This window comes from Apteryx mantelli, chromosome 9 (genome assembly GCF_036417845.1).
Source record: "Apteryx mantelli isolate bAptMan1 chromosome 9, bAptMan1.hap1, whole genome shotgun sequence".
NCBI classification, from domain to species: Eukaryota; Metazoa; Chordata; class Aves; order Apterygiformes; family Apterygidae; genus Apteryx; species Apteryx mantelli.
Window position 1 is genome coordinate 4,532,682 of NC_089986.1, and position 21,370 is coordinate 4,554,051.

The 21,370-nt window shown below is 40.8% G+C and overlaps 1 protein-coding gene across 1 annotated transcript in view; it reads right to left on the reverse strand.

Moving 5' to 3' along the window:
• SI (sucrase-isomaltase) overlaps window positions 1-21,370 on the reverse strand; it is a 56,107-nt gene that overhangs the window by 23,368 nt on the left and 11,369 nt on the right. Inside the window, exons 7-23 of the mRNA XM_067302170.1 lie at window positions 19,248-19,347; window positions 18,778-18,890; window positions 18,071-18,196; window positions 17,207-17,338; window positions 16,916-17,035; window positions 15,293-15,406; window positions 13,208-13,292; window positions 11,721-11,838; window positions 10,550-10,721; window positions 9,556-9,672; window positions 8,847-9,001; window positions 8,169-8,253; window positions 6,997-7,053; window positions 6,251-6,375; window positions 5,761-5,849; window positions 1,937-1,986; window positions 709-879 (exon numbers count right to left, since the gene is read on the reverse strand). Coding sequence (XP_067158271.1) covers window positions 709-879; window positions 1,937-1,986; window positions 5,761-5,849; window positions 6,251-6,375; window positions 6,997-7,053; window positions 8,169-8,253; window positions 8,847-9,001; window positions 9,556-9,672; window positions 10,550-10,721; window positions 11,721-11,838; window positions 13,208-13,292; window positions 15,293-15,406; window positions 16,916-17,035; window positions 17,207-17,338; window positions 18,071-18,196; window positions 18,778-18,890; window positions 19,248-19,347 — 1,929 coding nt within the window. The remainder of the gene's footprint in view (window positions 1-708; window positions 880-1,936; window positions 1,987-5,760; window positions 5,850-6,250; window positions 6,376-6,996; window positions 7,054-8,168; window positions 8,254-8,846; window positions 9,002-9,555; window positions 9,673-10,549; window positions 10,722-11,720; window positions 11,839-13,207; window positions 13,293-15,292; window positions 15,407-16,915; window positions 17,036-17,206; window positions 17,339-18,070; window positions 18,197-18,777; window positions 18,891-19,247; window positions 19,348-21,370) is intronic.

Below are 21,370 nucleotides of genomic sequence, written 5' to 3' on the forward strand. Positions count from 1 at the left end.
TCAAGAACTTAAAATATGCAGCTGATCCCACGACTCCCTTGGAAGGACACAAGGAATGAAGATAAGTGCACACCTCCGTAGCCTTTTAACTTTAACTTAAATGTAAGTGGTCAGAAAAAGTTTAAATACTTTGATGCTGATTCAGTAACTGAGACAACAGGTAACTCAGGTGTTTACAATAATTAAAGATAGTGTATAATGCAAGTTCCAAGCACTATTTGTAGTGTGGTTTATGAAAATTTCCCACCTGCAGCAGCGTGTTTGCCTGCTTAGCACAACCGTGAGGTTGCTGCCACTCTGTATTCACCCTGAGAAATGCAGTATAAACTAAGAAATGAGGTTTAAAAACCCACACTCGATTTTGTTTTACAATCAATGCTCAAAGTATCATTTAAAATGTAAATATTATTTACTCTCTTTTTATCAAATAAAATCATAAAGCTCTTCCTCCCCTTGCAAGTCAAATGCAGCTACATGAACAAGTGCCTAAGAAAACATCGTGTTGCGCTGAGTATCCCGGAGCAAAACTGAGACGTGCGGTCTATACAGGGGAGGTGACTGCAACTGCACTTTTATTCTGTAATAAAATACATCGCGTATGCTGTGGGATCCACAATAGTGCTGAATATTATCCTTTGCAATATATAAAATAAAGGTGATGATACAACTCCAGAGATGTTCTGCTTCAGGTTTTCTATTTTTATGTACCTTGGCTGTAGGATCGTAGGTGATATTGTGGGAAGAACTTTGTACAACGTTGTCCTGAGTTACAGTGACTTGCGTTGGTTCCTGCAGCAACCCCAATATTTTGATTTCTTCAAACACCAAGTTGTTTGGATCAGTGTAACCGTTGTTTATAACATTCATTTGTAGAACATTCTGAAAAAATAATATAATAATCCCATTATATTGTCAAAAAAAAAACCCCTTTTTCTAATTAGCTCTTAATAGTGTTGTATAAAGTAAGGCAACACCCTTTCCTTGCCATGTTAATTATTGCCCTGTTTGTTGCTGTCACTTAAATGACAGAAGAATGCTCACTGCCTTATTTATAATATGCTTCAGACTTGTGTTTCGGGTTCCTTTTTCTTACTACTGTCCACATGAAAATTTACATTAACTTTCCTTCACAGGAAGCCAACATAGTTACAGTCAACTGATGAAGTGGCTACACTGCTTCCAAGCTCCGATATTAAGTGAGGTTTCACATCCAGAGTATTACCAGTTATATGCTTTAAGAAAATAAAAATCGTGACCTTCCCACTTCTATTCCCATGCTTCCCTTTCCCTGTCCCTGTGTTTTCTCCCTCAATGTTTGCCCTGGTATTTCATGGCAAGGGAAAAGAATACTTCTAGCAGATATTATTATTATACAAAAAATATGTATCTTCTTACTTGGAATCCTTATAATATAAAGTCTCCAGGCAATATTGAATAGAAAAGCTATCTGGACTTCACCCTGCTCTATATAGGCAACTTCAGTTAAAAACAAAAACAACAACAACAACAAAAACATGAAGCAGATTCAGACATTTTCTGGTCTAGATCTTCCTCTCACTCATTGGAGACTTTCAGGTCAATTTTTACAATATACAAGGAATTTTTCAATTTTTTGAGACTCATGAACATGATGTTCATCTCCTTTATTACTCTGTTTTAACTGCCGCTGTTGCTTTACAGCTCTCTTGCTCAGTAAACATTGCTGCTGAGTTTATGATGTGAAAGGAAACAGGGTTAATAAATTAATTAGGAGAAGAAAAGCCAAATGTAAGATTTACATCACAGTTGTTAAATGACAGTATTTTGAAAAAGACACTTCTTTGCCTTTGTCAAATACTTTGCTTCTCAGTAAATATTACAGGAGATTAAGGATGGAGAAGATGATATTGTCGATTAAAATTGGAAATGAAATAAGATCCTTTAAAAAAGTACTTACATTGGAAACTATAAACTCATAGTAAATGTAGACTTTGTTTTCAACAGTACCTAAAATGTGAAGAAAGAAATGACACTTGCAGTACAGAACCAAACAGCATTAAAAGCAAGACTGTGTCACTATCAAGACCAATAAATTGCTAATTATTATCATTATTACATTCAGAAGCTGCAATCAAGATTGCTCCTCTGCTGAACAGATGCTGTGCAAACTGCAAAAAAATATAAAATTCTAATTATCTTTCAACGAGGGAAAAAATGTCTTTCTATATTTAACATTCTGCCAACTCAAATATTTAGTTGATTTGATCCAGTTTTATTGGTGGTTTTACTTTGCTCTCAAGTCCTGACTTTTTTTTCTTTTTCTTCTTTCTAAAGCTCAGAATTTAAGATTCATCACCTAAACCTCGGGCGCAGAGGAAAAGTTTGCAGAGGCAGCGTGTGCGGGAAGCCGCCCCTTGCGGAGAACCGTTGCGTGCCCTCAGCTTCAGGGGTTTGGTGGTGCCGGTGACAAGTAGCATCCCGGAGAAGTTGCCCCAGAGCCGCGTGCCGCCGGGGTGCTGCGAGGGGCGCTGAGCCCACCCCGCGCGTGGGGACAAGCCTGGTCAAAAGCGGGTTGAGGGCTCTAGCTAAGACCCACCAAAGTTAAGACGAGTGATTATTCTGCGCTCATCCGCCACGAGCCTACAAACCGATTTTCTAGCCAGCAACGCCCCTTCCCCAGGGTGGTACAAAACCTTCGGTGATTTATTCCAATATTTTGCTAACTTCAGCTGCCTGCTCTGTATTTCCCAGCTCTTCTTTTGCTCTCGTTTCCACACAGGAGCCATCCTCAACCCGCTTCCGCATCCAGGACCTCATCCCATGCCGCTGGTGCTTCCCTCGCCCACCCCATCCCAGGCTGACCCGCGCGCTCCTGCCTCTGGAATAAATCACAGCATCCACTGGATTGCAGATGACTTTCCTAGTCCCTAAGGCCCCCCCTAGAAAAGTGAGGGACTGGATTTCCTACTCGGGTGACCAACCAATATTTTTCTATTCTAGTATTAATCATGTCCTTAGAAAACTATTTCTTTTTATTTTTGATAGCCTTTCCTGGTTCTCTCTCCTTTTTTCCTTCTAATTAGTTATCCCTTATACTTAGGACTCTTCCTTAAACTTCTTCTCTTAAACTTCTTTTTTTCCTTAGGCCTGTTTCCCCAGTCTAATTTTCCAATATTTTCCAAATTTATTGAAATTCCCCTTTCTAAAATGTATTAATTTTTATTTTATTGTTATTCTGTCTCATCATTTCTTAAATGTCAATGCACATGCAGTGAAATTAATCCTTTAAAACATATTAAGCAAATTTCTTAATGCAAAAATGAGTATAACTTTAATAAATTATGTCATGGAACTATAAAAGAGGAAATAAACTCACCACCTGGAAAAAGAAACATAAAAGTTGACTCATAAAGAGTCTGCTATTTTTTTCCAGGTAAAAAAAGAAAAATATTGCCATTGCAACACAAATTGTAAACTATTTCTTTGAGAAGACTACAACCTGTAAGTTTTGAGCAGGAAATAAAATCATAAGATGTTTTATTGTTTTGTTTCTCAACAGAAGTGAGTACAATAATGGCTTAGTTATTTTAGGTCTTGACAAAGGAGCACATATACCTGTCATATCAGCAACCACCCAAGGCCTTCAGTATTTATTGCTGCAATAATCAGCCAAATCACAACTCTATTTCTTTAAAGCATCCCAAAGTTTCACAAAATTTAAAAAGTAGAGGCTTGGAAGTTCTGGCCTGAGATATGATTGGTATAGGTAAAATGAGAAAAGGGATTACTACAGGTAGAATGCATACATTTTTCTAAGCTTTTTCTTTCCGATAAATCTAATAGTATCATCACATTACCTCTCGAGCACAAATAGTCTCACTTTTTGGCATTTTCTGTAGCTGTCCTCCTAACAGGCTGCCCAGTGACCACCACCAGCGTCTTGCTCTGCAGCGCCAGGGTGCAGAATCCCTTCAAACTCCAGAATTTTGAGCCGATATAAATGTCCTAGCAGGAGATATCTCACTAGGAGCTTGGCATCTCGAGGAGACCTACGAGGGAAGCTGAGGGCTTTGGCAGAGGCAGCAAAGTGGTGACACATATATACATGTTCCTCAGCTGGCGAGTGGCAAGGGCAGTGGCAAGGTTTGATATGCTACTAGCATTTCAATTTGTTCAAGGTTCTTTATCTGAAAAATGTGTTTTCAGCCAAAAGTTGTTGTGTTTCAGAAGCCAGAGGTATGAATGCACTAAATTCAGGTATCACTTAACCATGGACAGTGGTCAGATCAGTTCACATGGGAAAGTACCTGTCACCTTCTGAACCTCAATGTTAATATTATTTTGACTTCATTTTTTCCTGTATATTTTTACTGTTGCAGTTTTTCCTATTTTCTAACCTACATTTTATTCCAGTATAGCTAAATAAAGCTTAGATACTTTTCCGATTCCTAGCAGCCTATGGAGATGATAAGATATGAATTAGAGAAGATCGGGTCTACTTGAAATGCAATAGTACTAACAGGCACATGCCATAAACCAAAATCCTTAGCTCTTAAAGTTATGGTTGGTTGCAAATAAAACAATAAAATCTGTCAAATACAAGTCCTTAAATCATTTTTTAATACAAGCTTGAGTGTTTTATAAAAGTTCTTCAAAAAAAATCATTTCAGAATAAATGTTTAAACTACTTGCTGGCTTTTCTAAAAAATATAGATTAAAGGACAAAGGCTCCAAAAGCAGCCTAAAGGATTTAAGTACCTCAAATCCTTTTAATTTAATGGAACCTGGATGCCTAACTAATTCCTCAGATATACCTCAGAAAATCCCCCAGTTTAAGGTTCTTCATTTTCCAAAGTTTCCTTCATCTCAAGATTAAAATGATGAATTATACTATTTTTGTTTGCAAGTCTCTTCCATTGCTCTAGAACTAACTCTGCTTTTCTTAGACATGCATGCGTTCCAAAGGCATTAATTTTCCTCACAACCAAAAGGAATTTAACCTTAAATTAGTTTTTTTTTACTTGGGTTGAATTGTTACAGTCTTAATACTACACGCCCCATTAGAAAAGAGGTGTGAGTTTTGAAAAACGCTGGTGAGGGAAGCGGTATCAGTCCCAGCTCATCACAAGAGGTGAGGCTGAAAGGCTCTGGCATAATTACAGCGAATATGCCGGTGGGAAACAAGCTTTAATAAAAGGCAAGACTGGCAACGTAACGAGTATCGCCTGCACACGCCCACTCGTGTGCACAGGCAGGGATATGCTGTGGGGACCAGATGGCATAAAAAATTTAGGCTTCAATACCACACCTTTTGAGTAAATGCAATTGCTGCTGATTTCTCAAGAAATGTAACTAATTCCCGCAAGTTCATAAGCGGCATCAGATATACTTAATAAAAGGGCTGGTTTTTCATCTTCTGCTAAATCTTAGTGTCACACTATGATTATGTGCGTTCTTGCACCCACTGAAACAGGTCTGGATAGCTACAAGAATATACACCAAGCGCGACAGTCAGTGTGCTAATGTACCCAATTTACCTATTTAAGGCTATTGTGAAACCTGGACAAGCAAGAAAACCTCACCAAATTAAGAAGTTACCTTTTTCCACTTAAAAGTGATGAAAAAGCAATAGCATATGAACAAGTTTTAATAACTCGTTACAGATTAAAATCAGCATTCCCAAAGGCTTACTCTTCCTCCATTAAATCAGCAGGAAGGTTAAAATCTCTAAGCATTAATAGTTTGATTATCATACTTATCTCCCCATCGATAACTGCTCACCTGCGGATTCTCCATCATCCCAGAACAAGTCCCCGGATGCTCTGTTATTGTCATCCAGGGCAATGATAAGTCCCATAGGATTCTTGCGGCTGTGAAAAGAAAGATTATTTGTCCTGGGTGTATAAAAATATCTAGACAGTCTTAATGCATCTTTCATGTTCATATTAAAAATCTGAAGCTCAAATGAGTTGCAAGACTTGGAGAATTATCTTAGATTAGCCCTTGATTGTCTTTCATTTTCATGTAAACGGATTTAAGTACCTGGGGAGTTTAGAAAATGCTGTGCGAATAAACCTGTAGTTAATCATTAAGCATGTTATGTAATCAGTCGGGGAAGTGATTTGTGACTCACAGTTATTCCCAAATTTTCAAGTGTAAATGCTAAATGCAACAGCCTGCTACTGATTTGCAACCTGCGAGCCCGGAGCCCATTCCTGGAGTCACGTTTCGCCCTGATCTAACCAGAAGAGCACGCGGCCTTGAAGCTCACCTTGCGACTGTTGTGGTAGCTGGCTGTTGGAAAGGGAAAACGTAGCCTCCCCTCAAATGAAGTCCCAGTTTGTCTGCTGGCAGGTACATGCCAGTCCACTGTTTTCTCCAGGAGATTTTTGCCCCCTTGTTAACAGGAAGGTAACAGAGAGCAGGTACGTTGCGTTACTCACTGCGATGAGTGCGCTCTTAAAGCCAGGGTTTCTTCTTAACTCTTCCTTTTAAGTTAGGTAAATATCTATAATCCTGCCAGTGGTCACATGAAGACAAAGCACCCACAGGTCGATACCATACGATATCATGAATTGATGCCCACCAATGTTTAATTTCAGCTCCGTCAACGCAGAGAGCAAGGGATGTTGGCACATCTGGAGCGAGCACTGGCCTTTGCCACCCGTCAACAGGGTCATCCCAGCAGTGGGAAACTTATTTGCAGAAATGAGACTAGCGAAAGAGAGTTGGAAACTCTCACGCATTATTATTATCAATCATAATATTTTTTACTATTACAAACATGATCTTTGCTTAAGTTTCCAAGCAATCTGCCTCCCCACTGCCTGCGTCGCTCCAGCTCTTTGGGACCTCTCCTTGAGGCTGTGGTTCCTGCCCTCGCCCCCGCCCTGTCTCTCACCATTTCCTTTACGTTTAGCCTGGGGGCTAAATCTGCCCCTGAACAGGGCTGACAATCCTGTGTCTTCACAGAGACATGTGGAAAACCCCACCGCACTGTCCTTGGCGTTCACTTACGGTCTCGTACTCGTACCACACTGCGTCGGGGATGTACGCCTGGATCACGTCCACGCCCTGAAAGGGGAGCAAAGAAACAACTTTCGCACCTGAAGGCAGGTCAATGTAATAAACGAAAATGCCAAAAATCATCATAACATTCGTAATGAGAAGATTATCGATACTTCTCCTCATCCTTATTTTCTTTGCGGGCTTTCTGCCTTGTGTGCAGCCCAAAGTCACAGCGCTTCCCGGTCGCTCTCAGAGGATATTCACAAACATCACCGAATTGTCTTTACTTTTACATTTTCTGGACGGGCTTGTTTCACATACTTGCTTTCCATTCAAGTGCTTAACAAAGGTTTTGTGTTTCTGCATAGCATATGTGTTACTGGAATTAACTATCGTTATTTACAAGATTTTGCAACAAGAAAAGCTGTGATTTATTTGTTTTTCTTGCTGCACTAGAGATAAAGTGAAATGAAGTGAGAGAAGCTGCTTCTGAATGAAATTTGGAGATGATACAAAGTAGAGTGAATCAGAATATCCTGCCAGAAGAATTAGATTCCCTAGAGGAAGCAAAAATAGAAATGGGATTTAATAGCACAAAGTGCAAGATCTTCCATTTAGACAGCGATAAAAATATGTTGTGGGCTCCCTCACTGGAAGCAACAAATGAAGAGGAAAAAAAAGATAGGCTTATTAGGAACCCCAAGACAACTGTAAGTCATGAGTGTGATGCAGTCATGAAAAATAAATATAATCGAAGGACATATCAAGGGAAAAATTTCCACTGGAGATAGAGCTATGTTAATGCTAATGAGCAAGATCTCTAGGACCAGGGAGAATTTACTAGGCTCATCAGGGAAATGGAACATCCTATTTTTGCCGTTCGGCTCGTTCAGCATAGAAAAGGAGACGGAGCACAATTTCCAGAGGAAATATATGTATAGCAGGTAGAGGAGCTATAGCCTTTAAGCTGAATAACGCAATTGTCACAAGACCGAACAACAGAGGCTGAAAATCAGGTGCGTTTTAATCATAGGAATAAAGGAATGGCAGGAACAGGGACCAAGAAATGCAGCTTGTTAGGGACATTACGCTGCAGTCCCCCGACGGAGGAAAGATCACGGTGTCCCTGTTCCCCGAGAATTCGTTATGAGAGAGAGAAATATCGAGACGGCGATAGCTACCGGGTCGAGCACGGGAGTGATGAGCAGTCCGGGACCCCACAGGAACTGCCTGTCAACGCTCCACGTTGCTTCGTCGGAATAAAACCTAGACGAATGGGAGAGAAGCAGCACTGGTTGTTTTTATTAACTGTGCTGTCATGAGTAATCCTAATATTTCAAGGTTGTGATGGTCTAGAATGACTGCTGGCAAGCGTCATAGCCCAACCGCGCAGGTTTATTTTTATCTGAGGCAACCTGCAGCTGAGAGTGCAAGTTCGCAGGCTCATTAGTTTAGTTAGTATTGATTATGCATGTATGTAAGTGTGCCTGCGTTTGCCTGTGATTGTGTGTGCGTGGTTTTAACGTAGCTTTATTCAAGAGTTTCCAGGCAAAGAAGCAGAAACTCTAAAATGCATGTCGTGATAGGGAATAATTTCATTAACTGACAAAGACGCTTCACAGCAGCTCTTGGGGTAACTGACAGTAATATATGCATATATGCAGAAATTACAGATGATTTCTGATTACTCTTCTGATTACTTCAAAATGGTATTTCATGATTTTAGAAGTTGTGTATATATATTCCAGTGTGCACTGTCATAAATTATATATGTGTTTGGATAGTCCCTAACAACATTTAACCAGTCTGAATTTGTTTTTCCTGATAAAAGAATTATGAAGCCTGATCAGTAAACTTACTCATGCAAAACCGGCCGTGTGACTGTGTCTCCTTGAGTATGAGCTTTGTAAAAGAGCGTATACAGGTAGGGCAGCAGAGTATAGCGAATGTTCAAGTAATGCTTTGAGGTTTTCACCAAAACTGAATCAGCCCCAAACGCAGCTGGATCCTGAGGCTGAAAATAAATATTAGATTATTATTGTCATCATGCAGAGGGAGTTTGGATGGTGCTATATATATCAAGTATGTAAAAAGTGGCTGCAGTCTCCAAGGATGCACATCTGCGTGGCATCTGCCTGGCGTGGGGTGGCCTGAGGTCTGGCCCACCAGAGCCACGGACCAGGTGGGTTGCTTTGAGGTGCAAGTCCTTCCCTGCCCACATGCAGGATGGGAGGTCAAGGCTTCTCCCAGGTTTCATCCTAACGTGCATTCAGGATACCACGAAAGGGTGCTCCCAAGGATCGGTCTGGTGGGTCACGCAGCAGCGAGCGCTCGCCCTTTGCTGCAGACACAACCGATGGGCACGAAACTGTTCTCAAAAAACGTACTCTCAAGTACTTACAATCAACTCCGCTGAAGCTAAAACTTTCAGAGCTAGGATTTTGGAAAGAGAGCCTAAGTTTTTACCAATTTCCAACTAGTCAACTATGTAATTATTAGTAATACAGTGATAAAGGGAACGTGGTAGTGCAACACAAGACAAATTTTGTAAGAGAAGGTACAACTTACTATGTATAGCTCAGCGTTGTGATTCCTGGAAAATGGATAAAATGCTCCTACTTGCATCCACCGTCTGCAAAGTTCTTCTGTGGTGTCATCAAAGAAACCGCAAATATCTGCTCCGATCTTAAAGTAAAACCAGAATGTGTTGGATGGACAGTATATTGCTCCTCTAAGCTCTACACAGATCTTCAGGTATTGATTTCCAGAGATTTCCTAATTCATCCTTAATTGCTAGCCAGGGTAATAGAGTCATTCAACACATTTCTGCCTTTCTTCTTTCCAATTTCTTGTCCATAAGTAAATTTGCCTGTTGTATTTTTCTTTGATTGAACCTCTACCAGAATTACTGAAGTTTCTAAGCTATTATTTGAAGCAGAAGTAGCCAGGCAGATACCTATTTTTCCATAATGTCAAAGGTCTGTGAACACTTTTACAGTCCACCATCCGCACTATACAATTAAGTTAATTCAAGTATCGGTTGCACAGAAAATTTAACTAACTACTAGCTAACATTGCCTGTCGCTCTCTTTCTTCTGAACCTTTACTCTCCTATTTGGTGCTCATGAACATATATTAGGAAAACACTTAAAAAGTCATACAAATGCAAATCATGAAAAGGAACCCGGCTCTTTCATTTATACATGGGTGCTCCTATTCTATCTGAAATGCAAAGGAAAACACCAAAGTGTTCCACATCGATCACTGAAGAATAAAAAATACTAGTAGTAACAGGCAGCCTGGAATACACAAAATAGTACGGTTGATGCACATGCATATCCCACCATACACACACCCCCACACCCACAGAAATCAAAGTAAGAAAGTGGCCTAAACCAAAAATCAATAATTACTGGGGAGAAAAATGTGAAAACTAGATTCTTAAAGGGTATTAATTTACAGCTAAAAAGACAATACGGTTATATAGATAGCATTTAATTAGATAATCAGATGCTTATCCGTTTGTTTTGAAAGGCTGCTACAAATGAGTATTATTTCTTACGTAAGGAATCCCAAAGAGGTTAAACTCCAGCATCCCAGGTATTGACCATCTCAGGTGATCCCATATGGCCGCGTTGTCTCCCAGCCAGTGTCCCGTGTACTTTCCCGACCCAGCGAAGGTAGACCGCGAGAGAAGGAAGCCCCGCTTTCCTGGAAACACGTTTTCGATGGCTCTGAAAATGAAGCAAGGCTGGAATTATGCAAAGGAAAAAAGAAGCCTCAGACACCACTGGTTTTATATAAGGCAAATTTATATCGACTAATTTACAATAATAGACAATCCAAGGGACAGGGACTCCTTTACGGTGATCCAGATGTCTTTTAGCTAAGTTCGTAATATTAATCCTATTTAACCTTTCTAAACATTTTTGACTACCGGTGTTTGGCCTGGGACTGTAGTTAGTATATTTTGCCATAGCTGCATTGGCTTAAATGAATTAATAGAGATTTATGTTCATTCCACCTAACCTCTTGTGCCAGTCTGAACTATAAGAATGCATAACGATATGCCTTTAAAAAAAATGAAAAAAAACAAAGAAAAAAATCAGCCTAGGGAAAGAGTTATTCCTAAAGAAGTGAGTTATTCCTTCTCCATCAATGCAGAAAACAGGACATGCAATGGGGGAGATGTGTAACTTAGCCGAAACCTGAGACGCAAAATGAGATGAAGACATTTTAAATGTTATGATAGTGGTCCCTAGCGCTGTGCTAGCAGAGCTCTGATTCATTGCTTTATTTGTTCTTCAATTTGCAGTAAAATTGATTTACACAGGTTTTCAAGTAGTTCGACTAGTTCAAAATTATTAAAACATAGCTGGCAGTTCACCACACTTTTAGACATATTTTTTGTATTAATTTTCTAATGAAAAACTTACTATCCTTACTAGCTGAAATTTAAATAATAAAGCTTGGTACTGCTTTGAACTTTGCTTGTAATAGGGTCGCAGGCATTCCTGTATGACTAGAGTTTTCTGCCTTGTTTGGTTATTTTGGATGCCCAGCTTCAGTGAATTTTGGAATTGCGGAGAGATTGGATTTTTTCAGGGGCGTGATAATTCCTGTCGTCCAGGAATCAGGGTCCTTTACAAGTGAAGTCTCTTGCTGTTTTTGAAAATGCACCTGTACCCTCTGCTGTGCATTTTTTTGTAAGGATATTGGGGAGCACTACTTACTTTTGGGTTGAGAGGATCATGGAATAGCCGAAAAGGCTGTGGACGTCATACTGTCTCCCCCACTTGTGCACTGCATCCATACAGAGCGTCTTGGAGAACATGAGCCTATCAAGAATACCTTCAATAAACGGAGACAGATATCAGTTTTCAAGTACATCTTGATTCCAAATATTTGCAATCTTTTGCTTAAGGCACGTTCATGAAATTCAGGCCCTTTTTGATCTCCAGTATTTGCATGAAGCCCAGTATGACTAGAACAAGGACAAAATACCGTTCACATAACGCTGCTGCTGGTTGCTGAGTTTTTTTGTCTTTACTCTAACTGAGAAGTTTTCTGCTTTGGAGCTTTCTCTACCTCATGACAATCAGCACATAAATAGCAGAAGAATTCCCCATTCCCGCTACCGCGTCCAGAAATGCAGCTTTTCTAGCAGAGTGGAATTTAGCACACTGACGTCTAATGTGCTGCAATTTGTTCAGAGCATAAAGTGATTAGCTCACATGATATATCTTTGTCTAGGTGCAATTAAATGGTAACCACAGGCTGCCTTCGATGCCAGCGCTTTCTGGCACCACTCTGAGTAAATCTTAGCTCGCTGCCGGCTTCGTCACGAGTCTGGGCATCTGCCTGGAAGCGAAGACGCGGCGCAAGCAGACCCTAATTTCTCTGCCTTGGCTATTTGCTTTGCTGTAAAGTGGGAGACCAAGGCTGCAAGGTCACCACTGAAGGACTCTTCCCTCCGTGGAGCTCCTTGGTGGGCACGTGAACGCCGAGAGAGCTCCCAAATGCTTTTTATTATTTTTATTTTTTATTTTATTATTTTTCATTATTTAAAGTTGTACCTTTCAGTCAACCAATAGGTAATCCTTTTCTAATTTTTTATCTTAAATACGGAACTGGAGACACTATAGCTGCAGTCTAGGACAGATGGGAACTTCTTTAATTCGAATCATAGCTGTATGTCTGAGGTCAGAGGAAATTACATTCTTACATCCAAATTTGACCCTAATGTGACTGAATTCAACTTCATGCCAGCTGGATTTCTCACACAAACAACCGCTCACCCATGCAAGGAGGGTGAACGTATAGCACCACCCTAGATTTCTGAATCATTTGATCTGACAATTTATTGGCAATGGTTACTTAAAGCTATTACTTAATAAAAAATCTGAATTCCATTTTATCTCTGCATACATCTCTGAAGCTATTGATGGTGAAAGAAGATCAATACATTATTAGACATAATTAAGGCAATGATAACATTCAGTAACAATCTGAAAGGGAAAGAACAAGCCATTTTTTCTCATGAGTTATACAACCCGCGCCTTTGACCAGGGTCAAGGCATACTTGTATTTTCCGTCAATAGGAATGATCAGACCCCATCCATAAGAGCTATACTAAAATCACTTCGTATCCTTGTAGCTGACTGCACAGCAGTTCACAAACTTTTTTCCTATTTTGCTTCGTGGTTAGAGATGGACTTACTGGGCGTGAAGGGAGGGTAGTTCAAGTCGTTCTGCTCACAGCCCTTTCTTGAGCCCTGAACAAAGTTGGATACTTCATTCATATCCTGAAAAACACAAGAAACAGTATATAATAAAGTTTCCTCAAGTACATTTTCCCAACAGAACCTTATGTTTTATTCCTCGGATCCTTAAGGAATGATTAATTAGAATTGCTACAGCACCCAATGAGGCCAAGCGATATGAGGCCGCGGCTGAGCTGCTCCATCCCCACCAGGGTGCAGGGTTTTGCCCCCAGCCGAGGGGCAAAATTCCTATTTTCTTTCCCAAAAGGTATTCATTTTTAAGTAGAAGGAAGAGGGAAAACAGGGGGGAGGAAAAAAGGAAGGAAGATGATCTTCAGCCTTTTTTAAAGTACCCTAACGCTGAGAGATGCTGGGATTCATTCGTGACGCTGCAGATGATAGAAATAATTGGTCTACAGGACACCAACGCGCCTGTTCGCAGAACAGAAACTTGCAAATAAAAGCACCTCTTCTCGTCCGCTTTATCACGGTAACAGCGGATTCCCTGATGCACCCTAGCAACTGCCAGCTACACGCTGCAATTCCCTCATCAGACACAAAGTACCGTGATGGTTAAGGGTCAAAAAGAAAAAGAAAAATCTGAATAAACTAACTGAAGTAGGTGATAAACTTAAAATATGTTTGCAACCTTCCTGTGCAAGGTTGTATTTGCATCCTGGAAGTATGAAAGTCAGTGAGCACTTTTGCTCCTACTAGCAAATAAGTGGTAAATAAAATTCCAGTGTTCCTTTTTTTTTTTTTCTCCTGAGCTCTCTGGCTTCAACTTTTATTAAACAAAAAATGACATTTTACCCTGGTATTTCACTGCAGGGGTTAAGAGCAATAAGGCCAAACTATGCAATATGGTTACACAGAATCCTGCCCCAAGGCTCAAAATTGTATCAGCATAAATCAGACAGAATTTGCTGAAATGCAGCAATATTCTGGGCTATTTGAAGCATATACCTGTGCTTTGCTTTGTGAGATTAACACCATTCCCCGAATTTAAAATTGCACATGTAAATCTGGAGCTCGTTGTGATGAAACAACCGGTTTCTTAGGGGATCAGAAACTATTATGTAGCAGACAAGAATAAAAATAGTCTAAAAATCTCTTTTCTACCTAAGGAGAATGTACACATCTGGATTTTGCGAGTCTAAGGACATTCCATACTTTCAGCCACAGCATAAGGAAAAAAATTAAGATATTGTACTTAAAAATTGTACGGTCCTTCAAAGCTAGGATTCACCAGTGCCTCTGATATGAGTTCGGTGCAAAGGCAGAATGCTATAGAAACATACGTTAGGACCTTTAATAAATGTCAATGTAGGCAGGCATTTCCAGGGTGGGCGCTGATGTTTGGTTTCTGGATCCACATTTAGATGCCTCAATATAATCATCTGAGCTTTTTCTCAGAACAGTTGAGTATCTATAAATCTTTCTGAGTCAAAATGAGTTTTAGGTGCTCTGTATCTTTGAAAAAGAAATTAAATCCCTGCTCAGGTGCTTAAACAGGGATTAAGAAGTTTAAATACAGATTTCCTTCAGGCCCCCACCTTTAAAAGCTTTACTACAGCATATTTTTGTGAGACTAATCTGAGTGAGTCAAAATGCTCCATAATCTTACCTGATTTCCATGAACTAAGCCTAAAAATAACTGTGCCACATTCCCTATTAATCCTTTGGCGGGAGAACCTGTTTAAGAGAGCCTGATTTTTCCAAATCCTCATCTGGAGCAGCAATTGCAGATTTACTAACCGGAAACTCTGTGAGCTACCTGGAGAACAGCTGTATCGATTTTGTGCATTATAACCCGTATTTAGGATCTGTTCAAGATGCATTTACTCAGCATGCATGCAGGTTTCAAATTCAAATTCAGATTTAAAATTCACATCCAAATTTTGATTGCAAATTCAACAGCGAAAGACACACAAGTCCTACACTGATATCCAGGTTAGTAGCAGTGAGCATCCCCTTTCGAACTCAATGCAACATCGAGCCATGCCTATTTTTTTTAAAAACGGCAGTTCTGCATTACTTACAATCCAGATCCCATCGTACGGCACTGTATCGTGAAATAACCTGCATTCCTCCACCCACCAGCTGGTGCAGTCGGGATTGGTGAAGTCCGGGAACACGGTTACTCCTGGCCACACCTGCAATATTCGAAGGAAAATAATTGATTAAACTGCTAATTATGTTGGTGTCGTTAATATTTACATGTTACTACCGTTCCTTTAGCTTCTACTTATTTTTTCCAAAACACAATTGAAATGAAGCCTAGGCCTGACTTCATAAGACTCTGCGAAACCGGTGGGAAATTGCCTTCGCCAAGCGCAGCCAAGGAAAACTTCCTTGCGAGTTGCAGAGGACTTTCACGCACTGGAACACGGGTCAGTCTCTCCCCTCTCACGGCCTCCCCCTGCTTTGCTGTGCAGAGATTTACGCCAGGTGACAGCCCAGGGGAAATGGGCATCCCTCTGCTTTCTCTAGCATTCACAGTAACTGGCGTGGATGATAACAGAGGAACAAGAAAATGTGTTTTGTGCTTATTATCGTGAGAAGCCTCCTAAAACGCGAGCGTCCGGAGGAAGGCGCCGTGGCGGAGTAGCGTCTTTCTTGCGGCAGCTGCGAGGGTGAAGGGCTCTTCCTTCCCTACTAGGAAGCGTATCTACCTTTACTTTTCCACAAAACCCACGTTAACATCAAAGGGAGTGTTTTACGGGGGGAAAAAAAAATGCTGTGTGTGTGTGTGTGTGTGTGTGTGTGTGTGTGTGTGTGTGCGCGTGTGTACATATGGCAGATTTGCAAGGCATTTAGAAGCAGGTAAAATCCTAACTTAAAAAATTCAGAAAGCGTGCAGCTTTCCCTCCTTAGGTGCCTACACTCCTTTGTAGCCTCACCTTTTCTACGAGAGCCAAAACCAGCTGGGTTTACGAGTGGACGCAGATAGTCTCATAATGTTTTCAACAACATCACTTCAAAACCCCCTAATCTCTGCTGAGAAATGTCTGTGTGCGTTTCTAATAGAGTATATTGACATTAATAAGTCTGCAAGAGGAAAAAAAATACTCAAGTTTCTTTCGGGCGTATTTGAATTACACTCTCGGATAAGCGTTTGGAGCTCGGAAATTCAAGTTAAGTGTTCAGGGCAGTGCTAGCAAAACGATCTGGAGAAGACTTTCGGGTGATAAACTGCAAGAGTGACAATAACGTGTGCTCAAAAAGAAGGCAGGAAGAATACAACTTCATTAACTCTGGAGTTTTCAGTTGCTTTTAAGTCAAAATTATTTTTAAGTTATACAAGTTACAATACTCAGCTTAATTCATAAACTATTATAGAGAAATTTTCCAAAGCATAAGGTGGAAGTTGGCTCATCAGTCACTACTGGAAATAAATAGGAGCTGGCTAACAAACTGGACCTTGAGCCTTCAAAATATCGTAGTTTTCCTTTTTACTGAATGTAAAAAATTTCTAAGAAAAAAGTCAAGAAAAGTGGAAACATACCATACACTAAGTGAGCCCTTATAAGCCTAGTTCTCACTGGAAGAATTTTACTAAAAGGAGGAGCTTAGCGAATGAAGTTTACAACCAACCCCTTGCCCCAAATTAAACCACGGCAGTGCCAAGCGCCCGCGTTTCGTCGTCACAAAAGCGTGCTTACCTCTCCGATTAACGGTGTTACTCCGTCTGATTCGTTAACCCAAACCTTTTTGCTCTCTCCCCTGGCATAGCTTCCGTACGTGCTACCGTCCACTAGATTAGATGTGCTAATGGCAGGATCCTAAAAGAAGGGAAAACAAAGAGTGGAAAGAAGCCGTGATACGCTCCACCAATTACTATCCAGCGCTACAGTGTTAGGCAATAAATAATCACATTAAAATACGCAAAGTATAATAATAAATAATTGTAATGGCAGTATTTAAAATGGAAAAAGAAATAGTAAAGTGCTTACCAAGATGATAATATATTTTTGTCCATAGTCATGCATATAAGCCGCGAAACTGGGGAGATCTTTAAATTTCACTTTGTCGTAAGTAAAATCTTTCTTTTCCTCCATATAGTCAATGTCGGTGTACTGAACCTCCTGAAGGAAAAGGCAATTCAGTCTCAACGTCAGAGATGATAGTTAAAGGTTCTCTACGTTAACCACCCCAATACACTTTTCTTCTGATAATTCCCATTCATCCTGGAGGGAATTTATGGTTGCGACTCTACTTCATCCTGGCAGACAGTGTGCCGCTAGCACCATATATAAATGATGGGCAGCACTTGTCACAGTTATACCGAGTTGCCCAGCTTCTAGAGCTAGCCCCTTAAAACCAAACCTTTCTTCTTAAAGTCCGGCTTAAAATTAGTTTGTTTGTTTTTTCTCATTTGACGCCATTGGGCTAATTTAACTTGAAATCCAGTTTTAAGATTTAACTGCAAATTAAGAAGTAATCGACAGTTCCACAATCCCCTTGTCCTCAGAACGATGACAAAGAAAATCTAGCGGATTAGGTAACAGATCAGGAAACAAACGGCTACAATTGGAAAGGATTACTGAAAAATCGTTGCGCTAAAACGGGCAAATAGAAACTACTGCGGTTAAGCGTCTCCCTCAGTCTGGCAACTGGTCTGCCATTAAAAGTCGCAAAAACTTTTAACCGCGGCTGTCCGCGCACACTTCATTAGAAGTCCACTGACTCGGACGGACGCGAAAGGCGCCCGGCGAGGAGGAGCAAAGCTCTCGAGATGTCTCGGCAGCCCCCGCGCAGCGACGCGCCCCCGCGGGCTCTGCCCCAGCCCCTGGCCCCCGGCCCCCGGCCCCACTTACGTAGGGCAGGCCGATGGCCCGGTTCCTCTCGATGACGGCTTTGACCTGGTCCAGCGAGCCGTAGTTCCAGCGGCTGAGCTGGAAGCCCAGGCTCCAGTAGGCGGGGAACAGCGGCAGCCCCACCAGCTGCGGGGCGAGAGCCGCGAGAAACGCGGGTGTCGGGGGACGGCGAAGCTCGGCCCGCCGCCACCCGTAAAGTTCCCGTCCTGTCCTTACAACCGCCCCTTCGCTTTATGTTCCCACTTTGCACCCATTCATTCGCCCTGCCCCTGAAGCGCAATACCCTCCGAAACCTTACACATGCTTTCAGATATCACTAAAACGTCATCCAGCTGCAAGAAGTGCATAGGGGGAATAGCTGTGCTGGCTTTCTCCCATAAATTACGACGTATCATAAGCACTCTATAACCTGCACCCGCCCTACGGTATTGCCGTACGAACAAGAACTTGCCCTTACTGCAAGGGTTAGCTCCAGCAGGCAAGTGCAAGCCCGGCTGACCACATCCACACCCCACCTTGACTCCTGCTAGCGATCCCTGATGGCAGCAGTCACCTTGGGGACACACCAAGAGTTATACGACTGCGTCATACCATCCGTTAACAAATCGCATGGTGAAGCCGCATTGTCGTATAAAGAAGGGAAAGAAATAAAAAAAACCCTAAGCACTTTTAAAAATCCTGCGTGCCATTTCCCTAGGTAGCCGTACCTTCAAGTACTCCTGCACCACTTGCTCCGGCGTGTCCCCCAAGAAGACGTAGAAATCAAGGATTCCCCCGATGGTTCTGTAGGTCACCGCCGGGGCAGGCTGCACCACAAACTCTGCCGGACAAGAACAGCCGCTAAATCTACAGTAACTCTGTCATGCTGAAGTTGAACATCAGAAAACTTGCTTAGGGAAAAATACAACACCGAAATGCCCAAGGGGCCCAAAACCGTGACTTGCACTTGCAATGGAGGGGACGTGTATTCAGCTGACTCTTAAATGTCCACATTTGCATAGGTCCCACAAAGAGAAGAGAATCACTAGAAACCCAAAGGCAGAGTCTTTTCTCACTAAATTTTTGAATGTCCTTAATAAAGGACATCTACATCAGCTCAGTTTTGATCACCATCCCACCGATCATTTTAAAAGAAATTTAATTGCAATACTTGAAGCGACAGAGAAAGCTTTCTTACCCATGGCATTGCTGTTCATTAAGAAAACACCAAGAGAGGCTCCAGTGCTGTCTTCCAAGCACAGGAAGAAAGTTTGAACTCCATATAAGTTATGCATGTTCTTAAAAAAAAAGAAAAAGGTGATTAAAATCTAATAAATGTCTGTATTCTGGGATATTTCAAAAGATATCCACTTGAAGCTTCTCAAAATACAACAATCAACAAAAATAAAAACACTGACACTTTCCTACAGCTTTGTTTTTTACTTCCCGGCATTTTTCTCCTTTATGTGAATGTTTTCCATTAAACAAAAGGTTTCTGGAATTATATAGATAACATAAGCAAACAGATACATTGCAATTTAGAGCAAGTCTGCATATATTGCAATGCTATTTCTGGGTAATATATATGCACATCGGGTGAACAATATGCCCTAAAAGGTGGTACAAGATTTTACATCTGATCTATGTTACTATTATTCCTACAAGGCAATCATTTTTACATCTAATCTATGTAAATAAGAGAGTGTCTGGTTTCTTTTTTTGTCTCATTTCTATTGCTTTTTCCTCGTATTATTAGCAACAAAAACCTTATAAATGATAACAGCTGTTGTCATAGTGGTTTGTTTTCCCTGAAAAACAAAACTTAGAACAAATTAATGAAGAACATAACCTCAGCTATTTGAAATTAGCCTAACTTAATTTTGTTCACTGTTAGTTTAACTTAATTAGTCTACATTCAATGGAACCACTCAGATAAGAGCTATCTTCAAACCTCCCCACGCTAATTATTAAAAAGAGGAGGTTTATAAGCTGAAAATTTAGTAGAGATGGAAAATCAATGCGATGATTTCTACAATAGAGCTTGTTTATAGTGAGACAAATGTGAGCTAATTTAGATTTCGGTTCTGAAAACAAAACTGAGCTTCACAACCTTTCACTGGGCCAAAACACACCCTGCGTTGCCATCTCTAGCAGTCAGACTGGAGGGGGTATTAGTTAGTTATTGTTATTAGTTTCTCCTATCAAATTTCCATGTGGCAAGCAAGTTTCTTTTCTGGAAGCCTCCAGAAAAGGGGTGCTAATTTCCAATTATTAATTAATTATATAGAGGGATCCTGCTAGTATAGCTTCTACTTCAGCGAAACGCTTAAGCGCTCTCTTGAAATAAAGCGTACGGATTGTTGCTTTACTAAACTGAGGTAATAGGGACAAATTGTGTTCATCAGAGGTTCACGAGCTAGTTATAAATAAATTAGTTTAGTTTAACTCCAATAAAAATGAAACCAAAAATATTATTAGCAAACATTCCTTCATTCATAGTGTACATTGGTTTCTTTCTCCATAATGTCCTTAAAGTTGATTACATGCCATCAGACACATAGGGCTTTCGATGCTTTTTTTTTTTCGTAACATGAGTTCAATTGAGCGCTTACAAGCTCTAGCGAAAATTTCCCGTGTTTGAAAGCTTCTAGCCAAAGGAAAAGATATTAATAAACATAGCAATGAGATTTGATTGCTTACACCCCCAACGTACCCAAAAAGGTTGCGTGGGGGAATGCAGAATCAGAAAAAGCAACAAGCAGAAAATGAGCGTCGTCGTTTCAATCAGCGCCTCACCTTCGGCACAAGCGGTTTGAAACCGCCTGCGCTCGGCATCTCTGCTAACAAGTCCCCGGAGCGGGGCACGGACGGAGCGATACGGTGCATCGCTGCGCGCCGGCGTTAAAGCAGCCTGGATCAAAGCCTAAAGAAGGCTCCGCGCGCATATAAGATTCTTCTCTTGTAATCATTGGCAAGTGGGTGCCCCAGTAATCATTTTGGAAGAAGACAGCCATAAAGGCTTGAAACAAATAACTGCTGACAGACATATTTTATCTTGTACGGAAACAGCTGTTAAATGGAATTGTGCCATTATTTGCCAAGCTACAGAGCCATTATCTGAAAACGCACGTACTGGGTTTTGCACACAGCGATGCATTTGGACGTATTGTTATTTATTTTGCGTATCGGTGGGAACTGAAGACTCTCATATATTAATGTTTATCAAGCGATTTTCAAGACGTCACACAAACACACACACACAAAATAAAAAAAAAATCAAAATATTTATAAAAAGCTATTCCTCAGGGAACTTTCATCACT